Source organism: Dunckerocampus dactyliophorus, chromosome 5, assembly GCF_027744805.1.
Source record: "Dunckerocampus dactyliophorus isolate RoL2022-P2 chromosome 5, RoL_Ddac_1.1, whole genome shotgun sequence".
Lineage (NCBI taxonomy): Eukaryota > Metazoa > Chordata > Actinopteri > Syngnathiformes > Syngnathidae > Dunckerocampus > Dunckerocampus dactyliophorus.
In genome coordinates this window covers 28,931,109-28,952,214 of record NC_072823.1, presented here as the reverse complement: position 1 = coordinate 28,952,214, position 21,106 = coordinate 28,931,109, and the positions used below count along the sequence as shown (strand labels likewise).

The 21,106-nt window shown below is 39.8% G+C and overlaps 1 protein-coding gene across 2 annotated transcripts in view; it reads right to left on the bottom strand.

Annotated features, from left to right (window-relative positions):
- nell2a (neural EGFL like 2a) overlaps positions 1-15,704 on the bottom strand; it is a 181,241-nt gene extending 165,537 nt beyond the window's left edge. For both annotated transcript variants that reach the window (XM_054776840.1, XM_054776841.1), the window contains exons 1-2: positions 15,324-15,704; positions 15,056-15,184 (exon numbers count right to left, since the gene is read on the bottom strand). In XM_054776840.1, the coding sequence (XP_054632815.1) occupies positions 15,056-15,184; positions 15,324-15,369 (175 nt within the window). In that variant the 5' untranslated portion in view covers positions 15,370-15,704. The remainder of the gene's footprint in view (positions 1-15,055; positions 15,185-15,323) is intronic.
- Positions 15,705-21,106: the final 5,402 nt, after the last annotated feature.

The following is a 21,106-nucleotide window of genomic DNA, read 5'->3' as shown; positions in this document are numbered from 1 at the left end:
TAACACTTACAGAAACAACTTCTGCCACACAAAGTTGCCACAAAATGTACAGTAGAAGGCTCCTTCCTCCAAAGTTTTCTGTGAATGATGAGTCTTTAGTTGTCCCAAATGTATACTGATTTTAAAACATATGGACCTCTTAAACTGAACGGTACTGCTTTGGTTCAGCCCTACTCAGCATAGTCAAGATTGGGGACTATAGTGGAACCCGCTTAAGTTGGCCCAACTGATGTTGTCATATTGTTAACGTTGCCATTATGGAATACATAAAAATATCTTGAATGCATTTGACTCGCTGCAGACAAAAAACAAAAAAACCCACTGGCTTTAGCCTCTATGGAAGGACGGCAGTGACAAGCACCTCCCATCTCACGCACGTCTGACCCCTTCAGGATGCATCGGGACTGCAAGTGCCTCCCGTATAACATTTCTGTGTATTTTATGGTTGGCTTGGCATGAATAATATGATGTTGCACTTATAAACACAAACTAGACAGCAAAGCAAGCAAACACAGTGCCGTTATGTGCTCTATTTTGGCTGTGGCTCTTTCCCAAAACAATTTAAATTCATTAGGAGAGCAATAGTGCGACTGTGCTGCACTTATAAAAAGTCTTGGTTATACCCTTTTCAAAAGATTTCAGTCATTGGTCACTAAAAGATATTTCCTGTCTGGCTCACAGAAGAGCAAGAAAGGAGCTCTCGCACGCGCACACCGAGCTGTTTTATTATAAATTTGTCTCCTCCATTCTGCAGCACTTCAGAGTCGATGCCGTCAGGGACTCATGCACCCCCACACATGCACACACTTTGAGATACAACTACAGAGGAGCCTTGACAACACTGAAAGGATGCTCTCGTGATGTTTACACCTCCAATGAGTTTGGTCCTCACGCTTGAAGCCATGGAGGAGTTTGTAATAATGTGTACTGTGGGGGGAGGGGCTGCTTCTGGGTGTGGCTCTTGTGCTTTTTCCTCCATACAAAGACATATTAAATGGTGTAGGTGCGTGGGGGGTGGTGCTAATGATGGCATGATGTGGTAGCACCGGGGGCATGAGGGGAATGTAGCCTGAGGCGTTTTTTTTTTTCTCTCTATGACGCCCATCCCAGAGGTCCAGCTATTCCTAATGCTACGTGCACTGTAGCCCTGACAGCTACTTGAAAAAGCATCAGCAGGGGTGCGCTCAACAGAACACCCCCCACCCCCACCTTCCTCCTTCTGCTCAATGCAGACTTGGACGCTGAAACAAAGCAAAAAGCTAACCAGGCATTCACTTCTTGCATTGACTACCTAACGCTGCCGCTATATTACCATGTTTGCTTAACCCTCTGGAAACCACGGGACTTTTTTGACCTTTCAGGTAATTGATTTTTAAATATTTTTTTAATTTTTTAATATTTTTTCTAGCTTTTTTTTTAATTCAGATATTTCAATCAATGTCAGTCCCTAATCAAAAATAATAAGCATCTAATTGTTTTTAAAACATAATTATTTTAATATTAAAATATCATTTTAATACACATATTTTCATTTTAATCACACTTTATAATCATGTATTTTCTAATTTCAGGGTATTACTTTGCAGAAAATAGTACAATTTGTAGGGGTGTAACGATTCATCCATTACATCAATGTATCAATTTATATTCGTATGATCCCACTACATCGATCTGTGTTCAGCAATTTTCCATTCTGGACGACATATATATCGATCTAACGTTGTTTAAAAGGTAATAAATCCATTGCATCGATACTAGGAAATAAAGCATTGGTTTTAAGCTCGGCAGGCTTTTTATGGATGTGTGTTTTTTTAGCACTTTTAATGATAAAAACGTTAAACGTTACTCGGGTAACAGTTTGAGTTGGTGTAAGTTGATGTAAGTAGTCATGCCTGTTGAGTGGGGCGAACAGATGACATCATGTAACGGTGACTGTTGTTGTTTAGTATGGTTGGCACATGTGGAGTTGAATAAACTCTTTACAGACGCCCTACACCTCAGTCCGCCTGTGATGTCATCGCCACGCTTTACACTGGATTCATACTGAGTGTTGGACCACATCGAGTCATACGAGTGCCTCGAAAGTTAAGTCCAATTTGAAACCTTTCCAACTCATGGATCGGAGCTTCAGGACAAGATCAAAGGTATGTAGGATATAAATTCACTTGAATATCTATCTGCAGATGAAATTTCCTTAAAATATCATGCTGCGAGATGCTGCTGTTAATGCTGTTAATTTTGCCTCGGAATTACTGTGTACATGCAATTTGTAGTGGCGTGGAAACGAAAACAGCGTGCTGCTGCACTGCGAGTGCGAGGGATCAGTACATGAAAATTATAACACTTGATTTTCTTCCCCGGAGTTTTTCATGATCAAAGAAATGTAAATGGTTACTCTGACGTACAGTATAAAAGAAATGTCACAGCCTAAGTTATTATATATTTTGTAGTATGGTTGTGCTACTCATTTATGAATGTGACCTTCATGCGTAAAGTGCCATGAGATAACTGCTGTTGTCATTCGGCGCTATATGAATAAACTGAATTGGATTGAATACTTGCCAAGGTCCGTGGGTCGATCGCAGCTTTTGTCTTGGCTCAATGTTAAAGCAACGCGAACCAATGGCACTATTTCCAGGTATGAAATGTGCTCTAACTTCTTTAATACTTGGGGTAAAGAAGAGAATGAGGTATCAAATTAAAGTTCAAGTCATGTTTTATCAGATAGACATAATCGCAGACTGGATTTCATTTAATCTGTTGATTCATTTATTACTAATTTAACCTGAAGTGTTGTTTCACTTTATTCAAATGATATTGTTTTGTCCTTTGTCCTTATTTGTCTTTATAGTTGTCACAGACATTTATTTGCGCGCCCCCCCTTTTCCTTTTCTCTTCTTCTCTGTCCCCTTCTGCTCCGGTCCGGTCGCTCCAAATTTGCTTAATAACAAGCATCAAAGTCAAATAAATTCTGTATAACAGGGGAATTGTATATCACACTTCTTCCTGGCAGAGTAAATCTGTTGAGCACTTGACTGTAAGGGTTCACTTCCTGTCCCTGCCGCCTGTTTTTCCCTGCCTTCTCCTGGGAGTGTGCTTTCCCATTTCAGGTGCCCTTTCTCCGGCTGGAGGCGGGACTACTGGGCGCACCTGCCTCTGATGAGCCAGCACATCCTTCTAAGCGGATGGATTGCACCTGGGAGACGCTGGATTATTCCCAAATGGTTTGTGCCACGTACACGGACAGTCTTTCTGGCTCTTTGGACTTTATCTTCTTGTTACAGTTCTGGCAGACTCCTTATTCCCAAACCTGAAGTCCAGCATGCTCTGCGTCTCCCAGGAGGTGTGCCCAGTACTCCCGGCTCTCCAGGCAAGAACTCCCTCAGCTCACTTTCAAGTGCTTCCTTCATGGTGCCCTTTTGTTCAGCCCCTTGACTCCCGCACCATCGCCTTTTGTTCAGCCTGTATTTAATTAAAGACTTGCTTACCTGTCCACCTGCCTCCCACCTCTGCATTTGGGGTCCAACGCCCGCCGAACATAACACTTGACGGCATTTAGATGTACAATTCTATCTGCTTTAAAGGCTGGACAGGACAGTGGGAAAGAAAAAATTAAAATTAAATAAAAAAATACATTTTAAAAAATTAAAAAAAAATGTGAATGCCTTTGCCATTAATTGTTGTTTACTTGTTTGTTTATATCCATAATTAATTTATACCTGATTCCCTTACAAAAAACAATGGGAATCTAGGAAACTTCACCTGCACTGTCCAGTATCCAGGTATTTATTTCACAGTCACACTGCTTGAATTTGTTTAATTTAAAGTTCGAATCGTTTCGGATCGTATCATTGTACAAGAACCAATATCGTCCTTGAATCGTACGTGCAACCATGAATTGTGATACGAATCGAATCATTAATAAACAAATGGTTACACTCCTAACAATCTGTCATATTTACTGTTTAGCACGAGATGGGACATTTATTATAAAATAACTCACTTTATGTGAATTTCACAAAATAACAGCAGTGACATCATTTCCGTTGAACAACTAATTTCGTGCATATTTAAGCCTGACATTTAAAAAATCCCCAGCCTCTTAACATTTATTATATGGAAAATACAAGATTATTTACTTGAATTTTACAGAAAAAAAAACTGTGATGTCATTTAATATGATAAAATATTTTTTAAAATATATTAGTCTGTTGTTTTTATGGCTGTTTTAGGACTTAAAAGGGTAATAAGTAAAAAAGAAAATCAGAAACAAGAAAACAAAGCATCAAAATCTATTTTAGTACTAATTTTTTATGTAATTAAGCCTGATTTTTAAAAAAAGCAACCTGATAAACACCTTACTACAAACTGATGCTTGCTACTCTCTGCAGTTGAGTAAATAACCGCCACACACACTATGGTCCTCTAGGTCCTCTTTTTCCAGCTCTCGGCAGCTACATCTCCTCCTGCCTCCAGTGAGAACACAGAAGACATCTGCCTTGCTTTTAGGCACCCCCAAAAATGTACTCAATTGATTCAAGGTTGGCAGGTCTGCTGCCTGCCTGCCCAAAAGAAAGGCTGATATCTTCTGTGGTCTGACTGGAGGCAGAAGGAGGTGTAGCTACAGAGCGCTTGTTTAATTTTATTTCTACAATGCACCGGGGGCCGCACTTTGAACACCACCGCTTTTATAGCTGTTCGTCAGGGTCAACTCTGTGTGCAACCACAATTTTCGTCCACTATTTAGCTTATTAACTTCCCACGTAGCAAGCAAATTATAGTAATTCAAGTTAAAACTGTGATTTTTTTTTTTATTACATTGATCCAAAATCATAGGAGAAGGTGTTGGTGGAGGTGGGCTGTCCACCGTCTGAACAGGTCGGGAACTAATGTTCTACATGCCGACCAATCACAGCTTAAAGGCTCCGCGTCGCAGTACTTGAAGAGGGATGGACTTCTGGAGGTTTACGTCTGACCTCCAAACTGTAAGTGGGGAATGCTTTTGCCTGGAGCGTATTCAAGGGTCAAAAAGCGTGTCGGGAAATACGTACATGTTGGCGGGTCTGGCACTGCCATGGAAATGTTCTAATGAGCGCCGGAATGTCATCGTGAGCCCGTCTGCCGGTGCCGTAGCCCGCCCCAGCATCCATAGATGTTAAATCAGCACAGCTGGCAGATAGCAGCGCTACCTTCCATCCCTCGCACTTTCTCTTTACATTTCCCATCCTGCTCGCTCGCCGTCTATTTCCATCCCAAACAAGGCCTCACCCTTGCGCCTGTACCATGAACCAACACAAACAAGGAAGCGAGCGCTGCCATAAATAACACCTTCTCCGTACGCGTGTGTGCTCAGCAATGGCGTGGACATGCATGGAAGGCGCAGATGAATAATAAGAGAGATCGGCAGCTAAAAGCCCAGGGAGCTTCATTTTCCCCCTCGCTACCTGCGTGGAGGCAACACTTGTGATCACTGTTTTTTAAGTCTCCGCAGAGGACATCAAACGCCCCGCCTTCACAGAGACGCTACCCTGCTGGGGGCGCTCGCTGCCTCAGTTTAGATGACATCAGCCGGCAAAGAGGGAGACGGGAGACAAAATGACTGTCTCGAAACAACACTGTTTTAAGCCGTCTGCGCCCAGATCTTTTAAAGAACGTTTGGAAGGATGACACTGATCTAAAAGCTGTTTTCTCTGGTGTTGCTGCGCTTCGGACAGATACCTTGATCCTTGGTATGATGGTCTATGGGTTTTCATGAACATTTCATTAATTACTATCGTCGTGGGTAGGTTTTATTCACAGGATATTAGCACAAAATGTTGGTGCGAAACTACACAAAATGAAAATGGCATTCAGTCTAGCACAGATCTCCACCAACGCCAAATGACGCTAATTTGGATGAACAATACAATGCTGGATAAGGATCCTAACCAATGTGAATCCATTCATCCTGGGAGCAGACTGAAACTATACACTGAAATGTCTCAGAACTTTTAGACAGATTCTGGTCATGGTCGAAACAATGCTGTGCATCTGACTCGCAAACATTTGTACAAAGCAGTTCCCCGCTTGAGGAAACAGATGTGTTACAAAAATGATATGGATCGAGATACCTAGAGTCTGACCATGGTTGAAAAGGTACAGTATGCAGTGCATCAGATACAAAAAAAAAAATCAGTTAACAACTGGGATGTTTAGAAAAACAATCTAAATCAAGAGTCCCAGATGCATCTGACACGGACACAATTGTCAAATCCATTTCACAGCTTAAGGACAAATGACAAAGAACAGCCACCTCAAAGTATGTGGCTCAAGTGGCAAAAGGTATTCTGCGAATCTGACTCACAAACATTCATCCAAACCATTTCATAACTTGAGGGACATTGACACAGGACAACCACAAATATGTTACAAAAATTATGTGGATCAAGATTTCCAGATTTTGATCAGGTATATAGCACATCCAATTGAGAAAAAAATTGGTAAAATCAGTCTACAACTTAAGGAAACCTGGTACAGGACAATCATAGATATGTTACAAAAATGATCTAGATCAATAGTCCCAGATGCAGATAATGGTCAAAAGAGTAATTGGTGCATCTGACACGGACGCAATTGTCAAAACCAGTTCACAACTTGAAGAAAATTGAAACAGGACAACCACAGATGTGTTACAAAAATGATATGGATCGAGAGTCTCAGATTCTGAGCATGGTCCAAAAGGTATGTAGCGCTTCCAATACAAAAAAAGTCAGCGAACAACTTCAGGAAACCTGGTACAGGACAATGATGGATGTGTTAGAAAACCGATCTAGACCAAGAGTCCCAGATACACATCATGGTCAAAAGAGTAATTGGTGCATCTGCACAAACACAATTGTCAAAACTAGGGATGCGCCGATCAAAGTCGTCCGATTTCAACGAAAAACCACGCGATCCGCATATGCCAATAAATGCCTTTTAATGCTGACCACAAAAGCCCATCACCTGTGGCTCGTACCATTGCAGCATGCAGCCTGTACAGAGCGTCTCCCTGCCACTTTCCTCAACACTGCCCAGATGTGCCAAACCCAAATTAAACATGTCTGCCATGTGGAGCTTACCTGCCGTTTGTGAGAGTGATATAAATTCTGCACCCTGCAAAACATGCCACCAAAAATATCTCGCAGGGGTAGCACGTTAAAAGGCTTTAATTTAATACGGCATTTGAAGAACAAACACTTGACGGAGTATGGTGAGTTTTCGAAGTTCACGATGTGATCATCAGTCAAACGGCAGCTAATGTAGCCAAACAAAAAAATAATAAAAATGTAGCCAAAGAGCTGCAAACAAGGCTCGCCCGTATGTGTGTGACAATCAGAACTCTAAAGCAAATAACCCGAAAAATAATTGAATTCATCGGATGAGATGAGCAGCCTCTCTCAGCCGTGGAAGACACCGGGTTTGCCGACTGCTCTCTCACTTGGAGCCCCGCTGCATGATACATGGAAGTCCTGCTAGAACGCCATCAAACTATGTACTCTCGCATCCAAAGTCTCCTCAAAGAAGGCATCTCATCCTCTGTAACTTTCACCAGTGATATACTGTATGTTCTCCTGAAAAAGGAAGTCAAATATGGTTTTGTCTCAACAAAGGTGATTTTATGGTTCCCTTTTTCATATCATATAGCCAATAGCAGGGGAGCAACCAAGAATTCTGGCCCTCCTAAAAACAAATCACCTTTATTTATTAATAATTACCTATTTTTTTGGGCCCCCTAGCAGTCAGGGGACCGTAGAATTGTCCTAACTTTTCTCCTTATATGGCCCCCCTGGCCAATAGCACACATCAGAAATATATTTAAAAATTCACACTTGCAATGTGATCGGTATTGGTATTGGCCGATTTTACTCATGGGTGATCAGTGATCGGTAATTAGAATCACCAGAATAAAACCCTGATCCCTAGTCAAAACCAGTTCACAACTTGAGGAAAATTGACCACAGATCCCAGCCATTGACTGAGTTAATGACGTGTCTTTTCTCTCTTCTCTCGCTTTCTTCTTTGTCTCTCATCCCTCTAACCATGTTTTGTTCAGTGGTGTTAACAATAAATTTGCAAAGCAATTGACCAGGAGGAGTATACCACACTCACCTGCAAAACTGTACTGGCAAAATAATCATAGTTCACTCATACCTCATGACTAAGATGCTGGAAAGGACAGGTTAAAAAAATAAGAGTAATTGGCATCTTCATAAAATGATGCAGATCAGGATTCTCGGGGAGTGAACAATGGCAATTGAAGAGAGAGGGGGAGGGTTAGGGAGGAAGGGAGCAAGCCGTGCATCAAAAATAGAGACTTGTATGTTATTTGTTCTGTCCCACTTACCACCTTACCTTGTGTGTGTGCCACCCTTCTCCCACCCTGCACAGATAGACTATATTCCATTTCTACCGGTTTTCTTTCACCTCCTATTTGGTCCCAAATGCTGATACTATGTGTGAATGCATAAAGGTAAGTTTTGATGACCTTATTGAGTGATAATGTGCATATTTATTCCGTGCACAATGTCAAGTGAATTCACGCTAGCATACTGCCTGTTACCACACACATCAAACTGCACGTATAATCTTCTCTCTGAAAAACAAACCCCTGGCTGGTACTGCTGGATGGTGGCTCTGTATTCATTTTATGCTTTTAAATTTCATGTTGTTCCTGTCTTGGTTTTACACAATACATAATAAACAAGATAAATTACTTTGCTACATCGCAACCCCTGTCTCAAAGTGTCTCAAACCTCTGTCTCAATCCTTCTGAGTTCTCAGGTAGACCTCAGACATATGGGATGACAATGTTGTTGTGTCTGCTACTCTTTTCTTCCTCATCCACTGTACTTTTGTTCTTTCTGGAACAAGATGCACTTTTTACAAACGACCAGCTGGGGTAACCACCGGTTTTGAGGGTATCCCTCAGGTGTTTATGCTCTTTGTCTTTGGCCTGTGGGCTGATGGGGAACATTATCACCTCTACAGCACAGAGCTGATAATGTTCCCCCCAGCCCAATAAGTTTTAACCTTCTCCCTTCCTTGCTTACTCGAGAAAAATAAGATTTCGTCGCAGATGCCTTCTGAGCATAACAAAATGGCGACTGTCATTCAACGTATTTTTTAATCCCTGCTGTCACCACTCGAGCCGCACCGCAAACATGATCCGTGCTGTATATGTGCAAAATGCGTCTACACGCGGTCAGCAGCTTGTCAACCTATTTTTTGGCAGTCACGCATCAGGCAACCCAATTTGTACCATGCATGTGCAAAGAACATCATCAGTTGACCTATTTTACAGCTGTTACAGAACGTGCACACGTGTGCAATATACTTCACTGCCCCACCCCCAAAAAATGTGAGATTCAAGAAATGACAACATAATTGATTTTTTTATTTAATTCTAATAACATAGCCATTGTGCGAAGTGGAGAAATTCTACGCCAACTTTTCCTGGTTGTATAAATCATTTTAAGTGGGGTTTTTTCGACACTGAAAAAACTACAGAGAAAGAGTGCACCATAATTATTATGGGGTCGATTTATGATGTCATACCAATAAATCAGATAACATTAAAAATAGCTCCGATAACTGATCACTTAAAAAGACGCTCCAGTGAGGCGAGATTACCCGTGCTGCGAGAGTGAGTGAGCAAATCAAGCGCTCCTTTTTTCTCCTGCCTGTGATGTTTTCTCCGGCCTGTTGTATCCCCTGAGCTCACTTGCAAACAAACGCTTCACATTCTGAGGAAGACATTTCGCATGATAGTTGGACCAAATGTTCTGCGATGAAGGGGGAAAAAAACATCGAGCACACAAAAAACACAAAAAAACTCACAAAAAATCAGCAACCTGAAACGCCAGCTTTTGAAAAGTGCAAAAGGTTTCCCAGAGACCTCTGCGGCATCACACTGGCTGCTTGGAGCAGGTGCCCGAATACAGTGCACCTTGCTGGGCCACACCAGGTGGCTCCTCCTGCTCTGTACACCGGTTCTCTATTATGTGCGCATCAATTGTACACGCCACACGCATTGCTCCCACATGAGTGAAGGTGCCGTGGCATTGTATAGTGTGTCCTACGTGACACCATGCAACAGCAGGCATCAATCCAAGCTAGGCAACCTACAAGATGTCTCATTGCAGAAAAGAAAGTCTATATTATCTTGCAGCTGCAGAAAAAGAATGCGCAAAGAGCAGGAAGGAATAAACTAGAAAAAAAAGAGGCATGGACAGTGTGGGAGAGATAATTGCTGACGAGAAGACATCGCGTCGGGCATTATGATTAACTGTGAGTTATGAACAGAAATTCACGAGGAGGAGGTGGCGGAAAAGTTAACCCATTCATGTGAATAAGACACGCATTACGCATAGCTTGCGGTGTGTTCCCGACTAGTTATGCATATGCTGCCCCACACAGTTTACACATACTTCACACCTGTTTGCCACCAGTTTAACGCCGCTCATGTTGTTTATTCATTACAGCACATCCGCTCAACTTTAAAACACCATCGACACGAATGAAAACAGCATCGAGCAGTGGGAACATGGCTGTAATTAATATGAAGTTATTATCTTTAATTGTTGAAATTAATTGTTGAAATGAAATCCGCGGTGGCTGGCTAGTCGTTTTGGTGGGGGCTAAATTAGCATGTCGCGACACGTTGTACAGGGGATCGCATCTGCGCCGAGCAGATGCGCATAGGGTTGAAACAGCGCTGGTCTCGTCTGCTGACAACAAAAGCTTTATTTTGCTAGTTACTTTGATTTGAAACACAAGTTGTACAGTACACAATGGACAGTATGGTTTACATGGGAAAAATGAGTATGCATGGATAGTGAGTTTACTCTGTCTTTTCAGACTCCATTGCGTCTCGGACACAGGACTGTGGGTGAGCGTATCAATTACTCATGGGTTTTCGCTAATCGCCAGTCTGAAAGAGTAACCCCGCAAGATGAGACATACTGTATTGTGTTGAGAACACAACGTTCTTTGCACTCAGCTTGGAAGATATCATTTGGCTTTCTGTTCTCCCAAGACACATCTTGTTCTGGGACAGTCAACAATCAGGTGGGGGTGAAGCCTTCAAAGTGTCAATCTTTGAACTTTTTGTCTGTAATCAGAATATTTATACGCTGCGTATGCTATCAGTCAGCATCGCAGTTACAAAGATTTCCATTACATTCTGTTTAGCGAGTTCGGAGTTCTATGTCTGTTTGTTAACAGCTACAAGGATGTAAAGTCGGTGCACAGCCGCTCTCTCTAAACATGTTTGTCATGTAATTGCACTCTCAAACGATAAAGACCCACCGCGGGAAGCACGGCGCAGACTTTGACAACTTCTTGTAAGCAGCACTGCCGCTGACGTAGTAAGGAAGAGATAACATATTTCACAGGTGCTCCTGAATGAAAAAATTAGTAGCACTGAAAAAATTTAGGGGCAATATGAAATTTCTTAAATAACACAATTTTATTAACAGTTAAACAACGTACACATGTGCACTTATACATAAAAACATAGTGCCATCATAAGGTCTACTGCAACCCTCAAACACAGAGAACAACTTTGTCCGACAGCTTTTTGCAGTCAAGTCGCCTGGTACGCTTGTAAACTTGTAAACTTTGCTTGTAAGTTATCCCAGATTCTATATTTTGAAGGCCGGAAGTGTGTTGTGTGTGTGTGTTGTTGTCTTTTGACGGTTCCGACGATCTGGTGCAAGAATAAACATGCCTCTTATCCTTATTTCACTCAGAACTTACACAACGCCAAAAATGCTGGCTTACATTAACAAGCGCTAAAACAAAACACGTTTTAAACACGCTCACACAGCCTGAGTCGCAGACACACAGCACTAGCACGCTCTGTTAAACTAATCTAACCCAACTAGCTTCCAGTCACGCTCTGTAAGAGAGGAGTTTTCAGCCCACCTTATCCACATGTTTAATTTGGGAAGGGGAGGGTTAGTGTTTATGATGAGATTCAACCACTGAACTCTATACTACTGGAAGGGGCGTCCCTGCTGACCGCATGAAGCCATTGGTCGGACATCTTGCTTCACCCAAAAAAGCACACACGCATACACATACATGTATCTTCATTCACTACAGTTATTATGTTTCGGTATAAAAATTAACACCAATTAACAAAAATTCAGTTGAAACAGAGTAAATTTACTAGACCCAAATCTTAAAATTTCTCTCCAGTTTAAGGTTTTTTCTACCTCTATGGTGTGACATTACAATGCATAACAAGTCAATTTCAGTGTTCACGAGGTATTTGTTATGATAAGGATCTCCGTAGTATGAAAGTTAAATGCTAGCATACCTTTAGAAGATGATCAGGAAAGTCAAATATTGTTGGAACTGCATTTTGTCGTAATCTAACAGTCTGGCCCGTCCTGTCAAAGTTCTCCTCGGTGAAATGACTTGAACAGAGTTGCGATCTGGCTGCAGGAATCCACCTGTCTCTCCGCATATTTACTACCCATTGCTTTAGAAGTTCAGCAATGCAGTGTGGAAATCTAAAGGAGAATAAGGGGTAATTTACAACTACTTAGATGAAAAGATGCTTCCAGATTTAAAGTAACTATTTTTTAAACAATTTTTTTATTATTTATAAGCATTTACCTACCTGTGAAATGTAAGTCCCTTGTCGCGATTTTCACGAGTATCACGATTTGTGCAATTGATAGCAGCATAAGACGGCATCTCGAACACCTCCGAGTTGTTCGGCTTTTTCGTTTTGGGTGAAACAACATGGCGACTTCTATACTTCCGGTGGCTTCAGGACTCCAATGCGCAGCAAGCGATCGGGGCCATTCCAGTTATAGAGTTCAGTGGCTTCAACCAAGATAGAGCGGTCCGACGGAGAAATACTTCCCCACACAAAGGTTCCTTCTCCTCACGATGAGTGTTTTATTCACATTGTCAACTTCTGCAATATTCCGCGTTTAACCGGAAATTTTTTTTTATTGGCCAATTCCACGATTCCGTTCATACGGTCCTAGAAAGTGTTGAAATCTGTACTCGCACCTGTGCTCCCTTTTTATTTTTTCTATTCACACAATGCATTGGGATGCGTTAAGCATAAGGAGTAAGTTAGGGGTTAGCTTTAGTGGTAGCGTTAGCATTAATAGATAGGTTTAGGTGTTAGGATTCAGATTAGAAGTAGTGTTAGCGTTAGGACTTGGTGAAAAATATGTATGTTTTCCTTTATTTCATTTTAGGAAAAGTACCAATTTGGCACCGGTATGGGATAGTATGTCAACAACACCCAAAAAAACCTAACATTTTAGGATAAACGGAGACGTTGAGGGTGGGATCACAATTTGCGTTTGCTGTATTAGTACAGTCTGGTTGGACAAGTGTGAACGCGAGCATTCAACTTTGCTATGCACCAAACAAGTGGCTTCAGACCACTTTAGAGATGGGTCTTGGTCCACTTGCGTGAACTCTGGTACGGATCGGTTCAAATGTGCGCCAATGTGAACTCTACACGCACCAAAGACGCAAACCAACTTCAAAATGACAACAAAGAGGATGCAGAAATGACAGATATGCATGTTTAAAACTAAATTTTAGAAGCTTTTTGTGAAATCTCAGCTGGTAAATATTAATAAACGTCATTTTGGCTTGGAATATTTTAGTTACATCACGAAATATGTCACAAAAGCTGCCCAATCAAGTCCTAACTCATATGTTCTTTACTGCACAGCACTTTGGTCACAATACCAGCGTGAACACTAACATTAAAGTGCACATCAAGTATGATTTTGAAATGTGTGAGCACGGCCTAAATTGTCCATTGGTGAGAATGTGAGTGTGAATAATTGTGTACAGCAGGGGTACTCAATGGTCAGTGGTCTCAACCAGAGATCCACATTTATTTAAGTAATGTTTACTCTTTTTTTAACGTTTTATTGAAGTCTTTTTTATTTTTATTTATGTTTAATTATTTTACACTTTTATGAAATTGTTTTTATTTTTAGTTATTTGTATTATTTTTTACACTTCAATGTACAGTAAGTCATTTTTATTTTTATTTTTTGTTTAAGTAATTTTTTGGTTTTACTTATTTTTAAAAATTTTTATGTTTCTATTTAACAAATTTTATTTATTCAAATTTTGTACATTTTTATTAAATTGTTTTTTATTTCATTTATCTTTTTACACTTTTATTTAAGTAATTTTTCTTTTCATTTCTTTATATTTTTTGTACATTTTTATTTTCATCATTTTAATTTCTATTTACTTTGTACACTTATTTCAATAATAGTTTTTTTATTTCTTTATATTAATTTTTCTAGATTTTTATTTAAGCCATTTTAATTTCCATTTATTATTTACACTTTTATTCAGTTTTCTTATTACTTTTTACACCTATTTAAGTTTTTTTTTTCATTTTTATTTATTTTCTGTATTTTCTTTACCTTCATTACCTTATCTACAGTCATCATTTGGATTTATTTTAAATGTTTACACTTTTAGTTGTCATTTTATTCATTTATTTTATTCATTTATTAACCTAACTCTAACCCTTTATTTACTTGTTACTGTTGTTATTTTTGTTATTTTTGTTTTAAGGTTGTTTTTTTTGTTTGCTTTAGAGGAATTTATTAAGGCATTTTGTCAAGGGAATGAAGAACATGACAGTTGCATGCATACAAATAATGAATCAATTCAAATTAAATATCAAAAAGGCCAGCAAATGAGATATTTCAGGTAAAACTGTACAATGAGCATATACCAAGGAGGAAAATGACGGAAATATTGCAAAACTTTACTTTAAAAATAAGTCAGACGTGAGTTGTACATTACATATTTTAATGCCATTTTTGACTTGCTGTCTGCGACGAACCCACAATGGATCCGCCACCCATTTTTAGGTCCTGACCCACCAGTTGAGAACCACTGGTCTATAGTACATGTTCCCTGCGATTGACTGGCGTATACCTGGAAGTCAGCTGGTATAGGCTCCAGCTCACACGTGACCCAAGTAAGGACAAGTGGGCTAGAAAATGGATGGATGTCACCCTACCTTGGAAGTGGAAGGCTCTGGACTCCCGGTGGAAGCCTTGGACCTGAGTAACTCCATCAAATCCATCTCCGGGCATTAGTTCGTCAAACACGCTGATGTGGAGAGCTGGGTCAACCCCGAAAGCTTGCACTAATTTGCAAAAATATAAAAAGATAGAATTTTAAAGAGGGGTGGGGGAAATGATTTTGAGAGACCTGCTTGAAAACAACATATGAATGAATTAATGATGCTGCAAGATGGATCACAGTGATAGCAATCTCCTCCTTACCTGAGCAAAATATGCACACAACCAGAAATAGCTGTAAGAATCCCATGGTGAATGTATGCTTTTTTTAAAAATTAATCCATATTTTGTCCACTTCTGACAGACTGCGTGCAATGCTCGGTTTATTGGCAATCCCGGATGCTGAGCGGGGGCATCATCCAAACTTTACATACCCCGACGATGACAAGGAGAGTCTAAATTTAAAAACAAAAAAAATGCAACGTTGATGAAGTCAAATGTTGTTATTATTCCATGTAGGCTGCGTGGATGCGACGTCCTCCAGCACAGGTGGGTGCACGGAGGATGCACAAAGGGATATGACGCTGCTCGACCTGCTCAACAGACGGTCCTGCCGCGGCGTGGAGGCAGAGAGCTGCGGCCGACGAGGGTGGAGGGGAGTGCGGGTAGGAGGGACAGAACACTCCCCCCTCTTCCTTCTGCCCTGGAGGGAATGTGTGGGGGAATCGCGCCCCTTAGTGGTGATAACACGTAAAACATCTCTCACAAGCTAATACAGTATGTCAATTACAGTATACACTGTACTAATATATTTCACATTTGTTTTACACTATGAATGCACGCACGTATGGATTGTTGATTTAACAAGAATCCACGTCTTTGCCATTTTTTCCACGTTTTCAGTTTTTTTTTAATTTTTTAAATATTTCAAGTTTCTTCTAATATTTTCACTTTATTTCCATAATATTATAACTTTTTCCCCAACCTAATTTTTAAAAATGACAACTTTATTTTGTTGGTTTCTCATAATATGACAACGTTTTTCTTTAATCATGTATTTTTTTCTTTAATATTTCAGCTCTAAGCTACTAAAATGACATTATTTTTCCTCTTGATTTTACAAGTTTATTCTAATAAAACTGTGACTTTTTTCCTTCCTATTTTGATTTCACTCTTCACAGCTTTCTTCCATTTCTGCCACTGTTGTTTTTTTTATTTGTTTTCCAGCTATTTCAGCTTTCTTCTTGTAAATGTTTTTGTCATAATTCAGTCCCATATTTTGACTTTATTCTTGTGACATTACAACTTTTTCTGCAACCTAATTTTCCCCCAAAATGACAACTTTATTTGCTGCAAATAACGTCTTTTTTTGGTTAATATTTCCACTTTATGCCACTAAAATGTCGTTACTTTTTCTCACAAATTTACGACATTCTCTTAAAATAAGGCTTTTTCTTGTTGGATTACAACTTTTTTCTGTCAGTATTTTCACTTTGTTGTTGTTAAGTTACTGCCATTTTTTCAATTTTTGCTGTTGTTACTGTTCTTTAGTTTTCTTGTTAAGTGCTATTTTTAGAATGTGGCACAGGCCAATAAAAAAAACAGCCACGGGCTGCATTTTCTTCACTGCTGCCGTAGACCAAGCTAACTAATAACCTTTGTAGTAACATACAGTATTGTTACATGACGTTGGTTTCTTGTCTTACTTGATCTTATCATCTTTTATGATATCATATTGTATCTTGTTGTGTTGTAAAGACCTGAATCCATATCGTTGGGGTCTTTTCTTATATCATTTCATCTTCGTTGTGTTACATAGTATCGGATCACATCGTACAGCTCCTGTCTTGCCTTACTTTACCATCTCTGTTTTGTATCGCATCACATCTTATCATCTTTGTGTCTATCTTTATGTCTTATTGTATCCCATTGTGTCCTATTGTTCCTATGCGTCTTCTTATCTTCTTAGTGTCATGTATCGTATATCATCGCATCGCATCATGTCGTATTGCATCGCTTCACCTCGCATCGCACTGCATTACATGTATTGTATTGCATCATTTTGGTATGGTATTGTATTGGATGGTACGTATGGTATGGTGTGGTGCGGTATTATGTAATGGTATTGTGGTATGGTATCTTGTGGTATTATCATATGGTATTGCGGTATGTATGTATGGTATGGTGTGGTGTGGCATTATGGTATGGTATTGTGGTATGTACTGTATGTATGATATGGTATGATATGGTGTGGTATTGTGGTATGTATGTATCATATGGTATGATATGGTGTGGTGTTATGGTATGGTATTGTGGTATGTATGTATCATATGGTATGATTATCATACTGAATTGTCTGTGAATTGGATTAGATCTTAATGTTTTAGTGTTGCAATGTATGGTAACAAATCCTTCCATCACCGTATGGTGTCTTCCAATATGCAGAGAGAGGACACGGTGTAAAAAGTGTCACATGTGGCATCTTACGTGATGACACTAACATTTTACTCCTGTCAAGCCACCAATAGTCCAACTTTTGCTGCTTGAGTGATCCTGCCACCACCGAGAGTACAGTAATATCATAAAAAAATCACCATCCTTCTAGGATGATGAGCTTTCGTCAGCTGACGCTTGTCTTCTTTGGCAATAAACCATTCAATTGGGCTCAGCAGCCTTTGTGACTCATCCTCATGGTGTCTTTTTATAGCGCCAGGATGCTTTGAACGGCACTTTATTCGCATCCTCCTCGTCCAGGGGAACAGTTACCTTTTTTTTTTGGAAAGTACACTTGTGAAGATATTTGCACTGTGTCCCATTCACTTCTCTGCCAGATGGATTGTCGTTTGCTGTCAGTTCAGAGGCTATCAACAAAATTGTCGACAAACTCCCAGCCAAAGCTTGGATGACTTGGAAAGACTTTTTGCTGGCAGCGCGGGTCTTGTTGGTGTCGCTTGACACGAGCTTGTGGGGACACTTCCAGATCTCTTTTTCTGGGCTCAGCAGCAAATGACCAACAGTTGGATCTCCGTCCTGATCCACATTGTTTTCACTTGATGCCAACAACATGCTCTGGGATCAGAATGCTTTAAAAATAGATAACAAACTGCAAAGGCCTCTTCGTAGAGCCCCCGATACGCTATACATTATCAATGCAATTACTCTGCTTCTCTGGGTACACATTGCAAAGGTAATGACTTTGTATTGCCCATAAATTGTCATTTCCTGAAGGGCCATTAGCAAAATATGAGCAATTAAAAGCCCAGAATGCAAGGTAATAAAATGCGGAGATGGGCGAGGACAGTGGAAGTCCTTAATATGGTAATAGATGTTACACTGGAGTGATACATTCAAAATGTTATGTATTACTGAAAGGAGGGGCCGATAGAAAAATACGGGGGTGTGAAAAAGTGTTTGCCCCCTTCCCGATTTCTTGGTTTTTTGCATGTTTGTCACACTTAAATGTTTCGGATCATAAAACAGATGTCAATATTAGTCAATGACAACACAACTTAACACAAAATGCAGTTTTTAAATGAAACTTTTTATTATTAAGAGAGAAAAAAATCCAAACCTACATGGCCCTGTGTGAAAAAGTGATTGCCCCCTAGGTGGTGAAAACTTTTTGGAAGGTGTGTGTCCCATTACATCAGGCGTGAAAGTAACGCCGCATTTCAGAAAAAGAACATCATAGCAACAGTAAAATGTGGTGGTGGTAGTGTGATGGTCTGGAGCTGTTTTGTTGCTTCAGGACCTGGAAGACTTGCTGTGATAAATGGAACCATGAATTATGCTGTCTACCAAAAAATCCTGAAGGAGAATGTCCGGCCATCTGTTGGTGACCTTGTATCGTATTACATCGCATGCATTGTATCGCATCATATTGGTATGATATTATATATGGTATTGGATGGTAAAATATGGTATAATGGTATGGTATTTTGCTATGGCATAGTATTCTATGGTACGTATGGTATGTATGGTATGGTGTGGTATTATGGTATGGTACTGTGAAACCTACTTGGGTTCTGCAGCAGTACAATGATCCAAAACACACCAGCAAGTCCACCTCTGAATGGCTGAAGACTTTGGAGTGGCCTAGTCAAAGTCCTGACCTGAATCCCATTGAGATGTTGTGGCATGATCTTAAAAAGGCGCTTTGGAAAACACTCCTGTGTGGCTCAATGACAACAATTCTGCAAAGATGAGTGGGCCAAAATTCCTCCACAGCGTGTAAGAGACTCATTACAAGTTATCACAAACGCTTGATTGCAGTTGTTGCTGCTAAGGGTGGCCAACCAGTTATTAGGTTTAGGGGGAAATCACTTTTTCACACAGGGCCATGTAGCTTTGGATTTTTTCTCTCTTAATATTAAAAAGTTTCATTTGAAAAATGCATTTTCTGTTCAGTTGTGTCGACATTGACTAATATTGAAATTTGTTTGTCGATCTAAAACATTTAAGTGTAACAAACATGCAAAACATAAGAAAACAGGAAGGGGCAAACACTTTCACACCACTGTATGTGCTTACGCTGAGAAGCAAAGGAATGGCTCATGAACCAAAGCATACCATATCCACACAGGAGGCCCTTTAAATTAACCCATTGCCGATCCCTTAGCACCATCTTGTGTGGGAGATTGTGAACGGCAGGAACACACATGAGCCTATCTTGCAAACACCAGACCTCTGTCATATATAGAAAGGATCTATGACTAGTGTCCAAAGTGGCCATTTGTGGCCTACGAGTGTTTGGTTTTTTTTGGCCCGCAGCACATTCTAAACATATAATTTAATACAAGAAAACATTTTTAAAATTTAAAAAACTGCAAAAATCAGCAGCAATTTTACAAGAATAACGGCAAAATATTAGGAGAAAAAAGTTGTAATCTAACGAAAAAATGACATACATTTACAAGAATAACGTAATATGAGGAAAAATAATGTCATTTTAGGAGCATGAAGTTTAAATGTTAAAGAAAAAGTATAATTTTTTAACTTTTAACTTTACAAGAATAAACTCATAACATTATGAGTAACATTATATATATATATGATGAAAACAAAGTCAAAATACTATGGGAATCCTTTCATTTTTCACTATGTGGCCCTTGCTGGAAAAACTTTTGGATACCCCTGCAATAAGGAAGTGAGTTCCTGCCATATAGAAGATCTTTGACAAGCATTTTTCCAGTAGGTTCTTAAAACAGCGGAGCACTCAAGTTATAGAGAGGATCTTTGGCTCGTGTTTTTGGTGTATGTCCCCTAAAACAGCAAAGCACTTCTGTCATTTAGAGGATCTTTGACTAGTGCTTTTGCAATAGGGACTTTTTAAAACAGCAAAGCACTTCTGTCATATAGAGGATCTTTGACTAGTGTTTTTGCAATAGGGACTTAAAACAGCAGAGCACTCGTGTCAGACACAGGATCTTTGAATAGCTTTTTTGCAGTTGGTCTTTTAAAAAAACAGAGTGCTCCAGTCATATAGAGGATCTTTGACTAGTGTATTTACAATAGGTACTTAAAAACAGCACTGAGTTCCAGTTATATAGAGGATCTTTGACTAGCGTTTTTGTTGTATGTGCTTAAAAACAGCAGAGCACTCCTGGCATAAGAGGATCTTTGAGTAGTGTTTGTACAATAGGTATTTAAAAACAGAACTGTGTTCCTGTCATATAGAGGATCTTTGACGAGCGTCTTTGCAATAGGTTGTTAAAAAACAACGTAGCACTCCTGTCATGTAGAGGATCTTTGACAAGTATTTTTCCAGGAAGCCCTAAAAACTAGTACAGTGCTCCTGTCATATATAAAGGATCTTTGACTAGCATATTTGCAGTAGGGCCTTAAAACTAGCAGAGCGTCTTTGACTAGTGTTTCTGCAGTCCATACTTAAAACAACAGAGTGCTTGTGTCATGTAGAGGATCATTGACTAGGATTTTTGCAGTTGGTGCTTAAAAACAGCAGAGCGCTCCTGACACATAGATGGTCTTTGACTAGTATTTTTGCAGTATAGGTGCTTAAAACTAGCAGATGCTGCTGTCATATACAG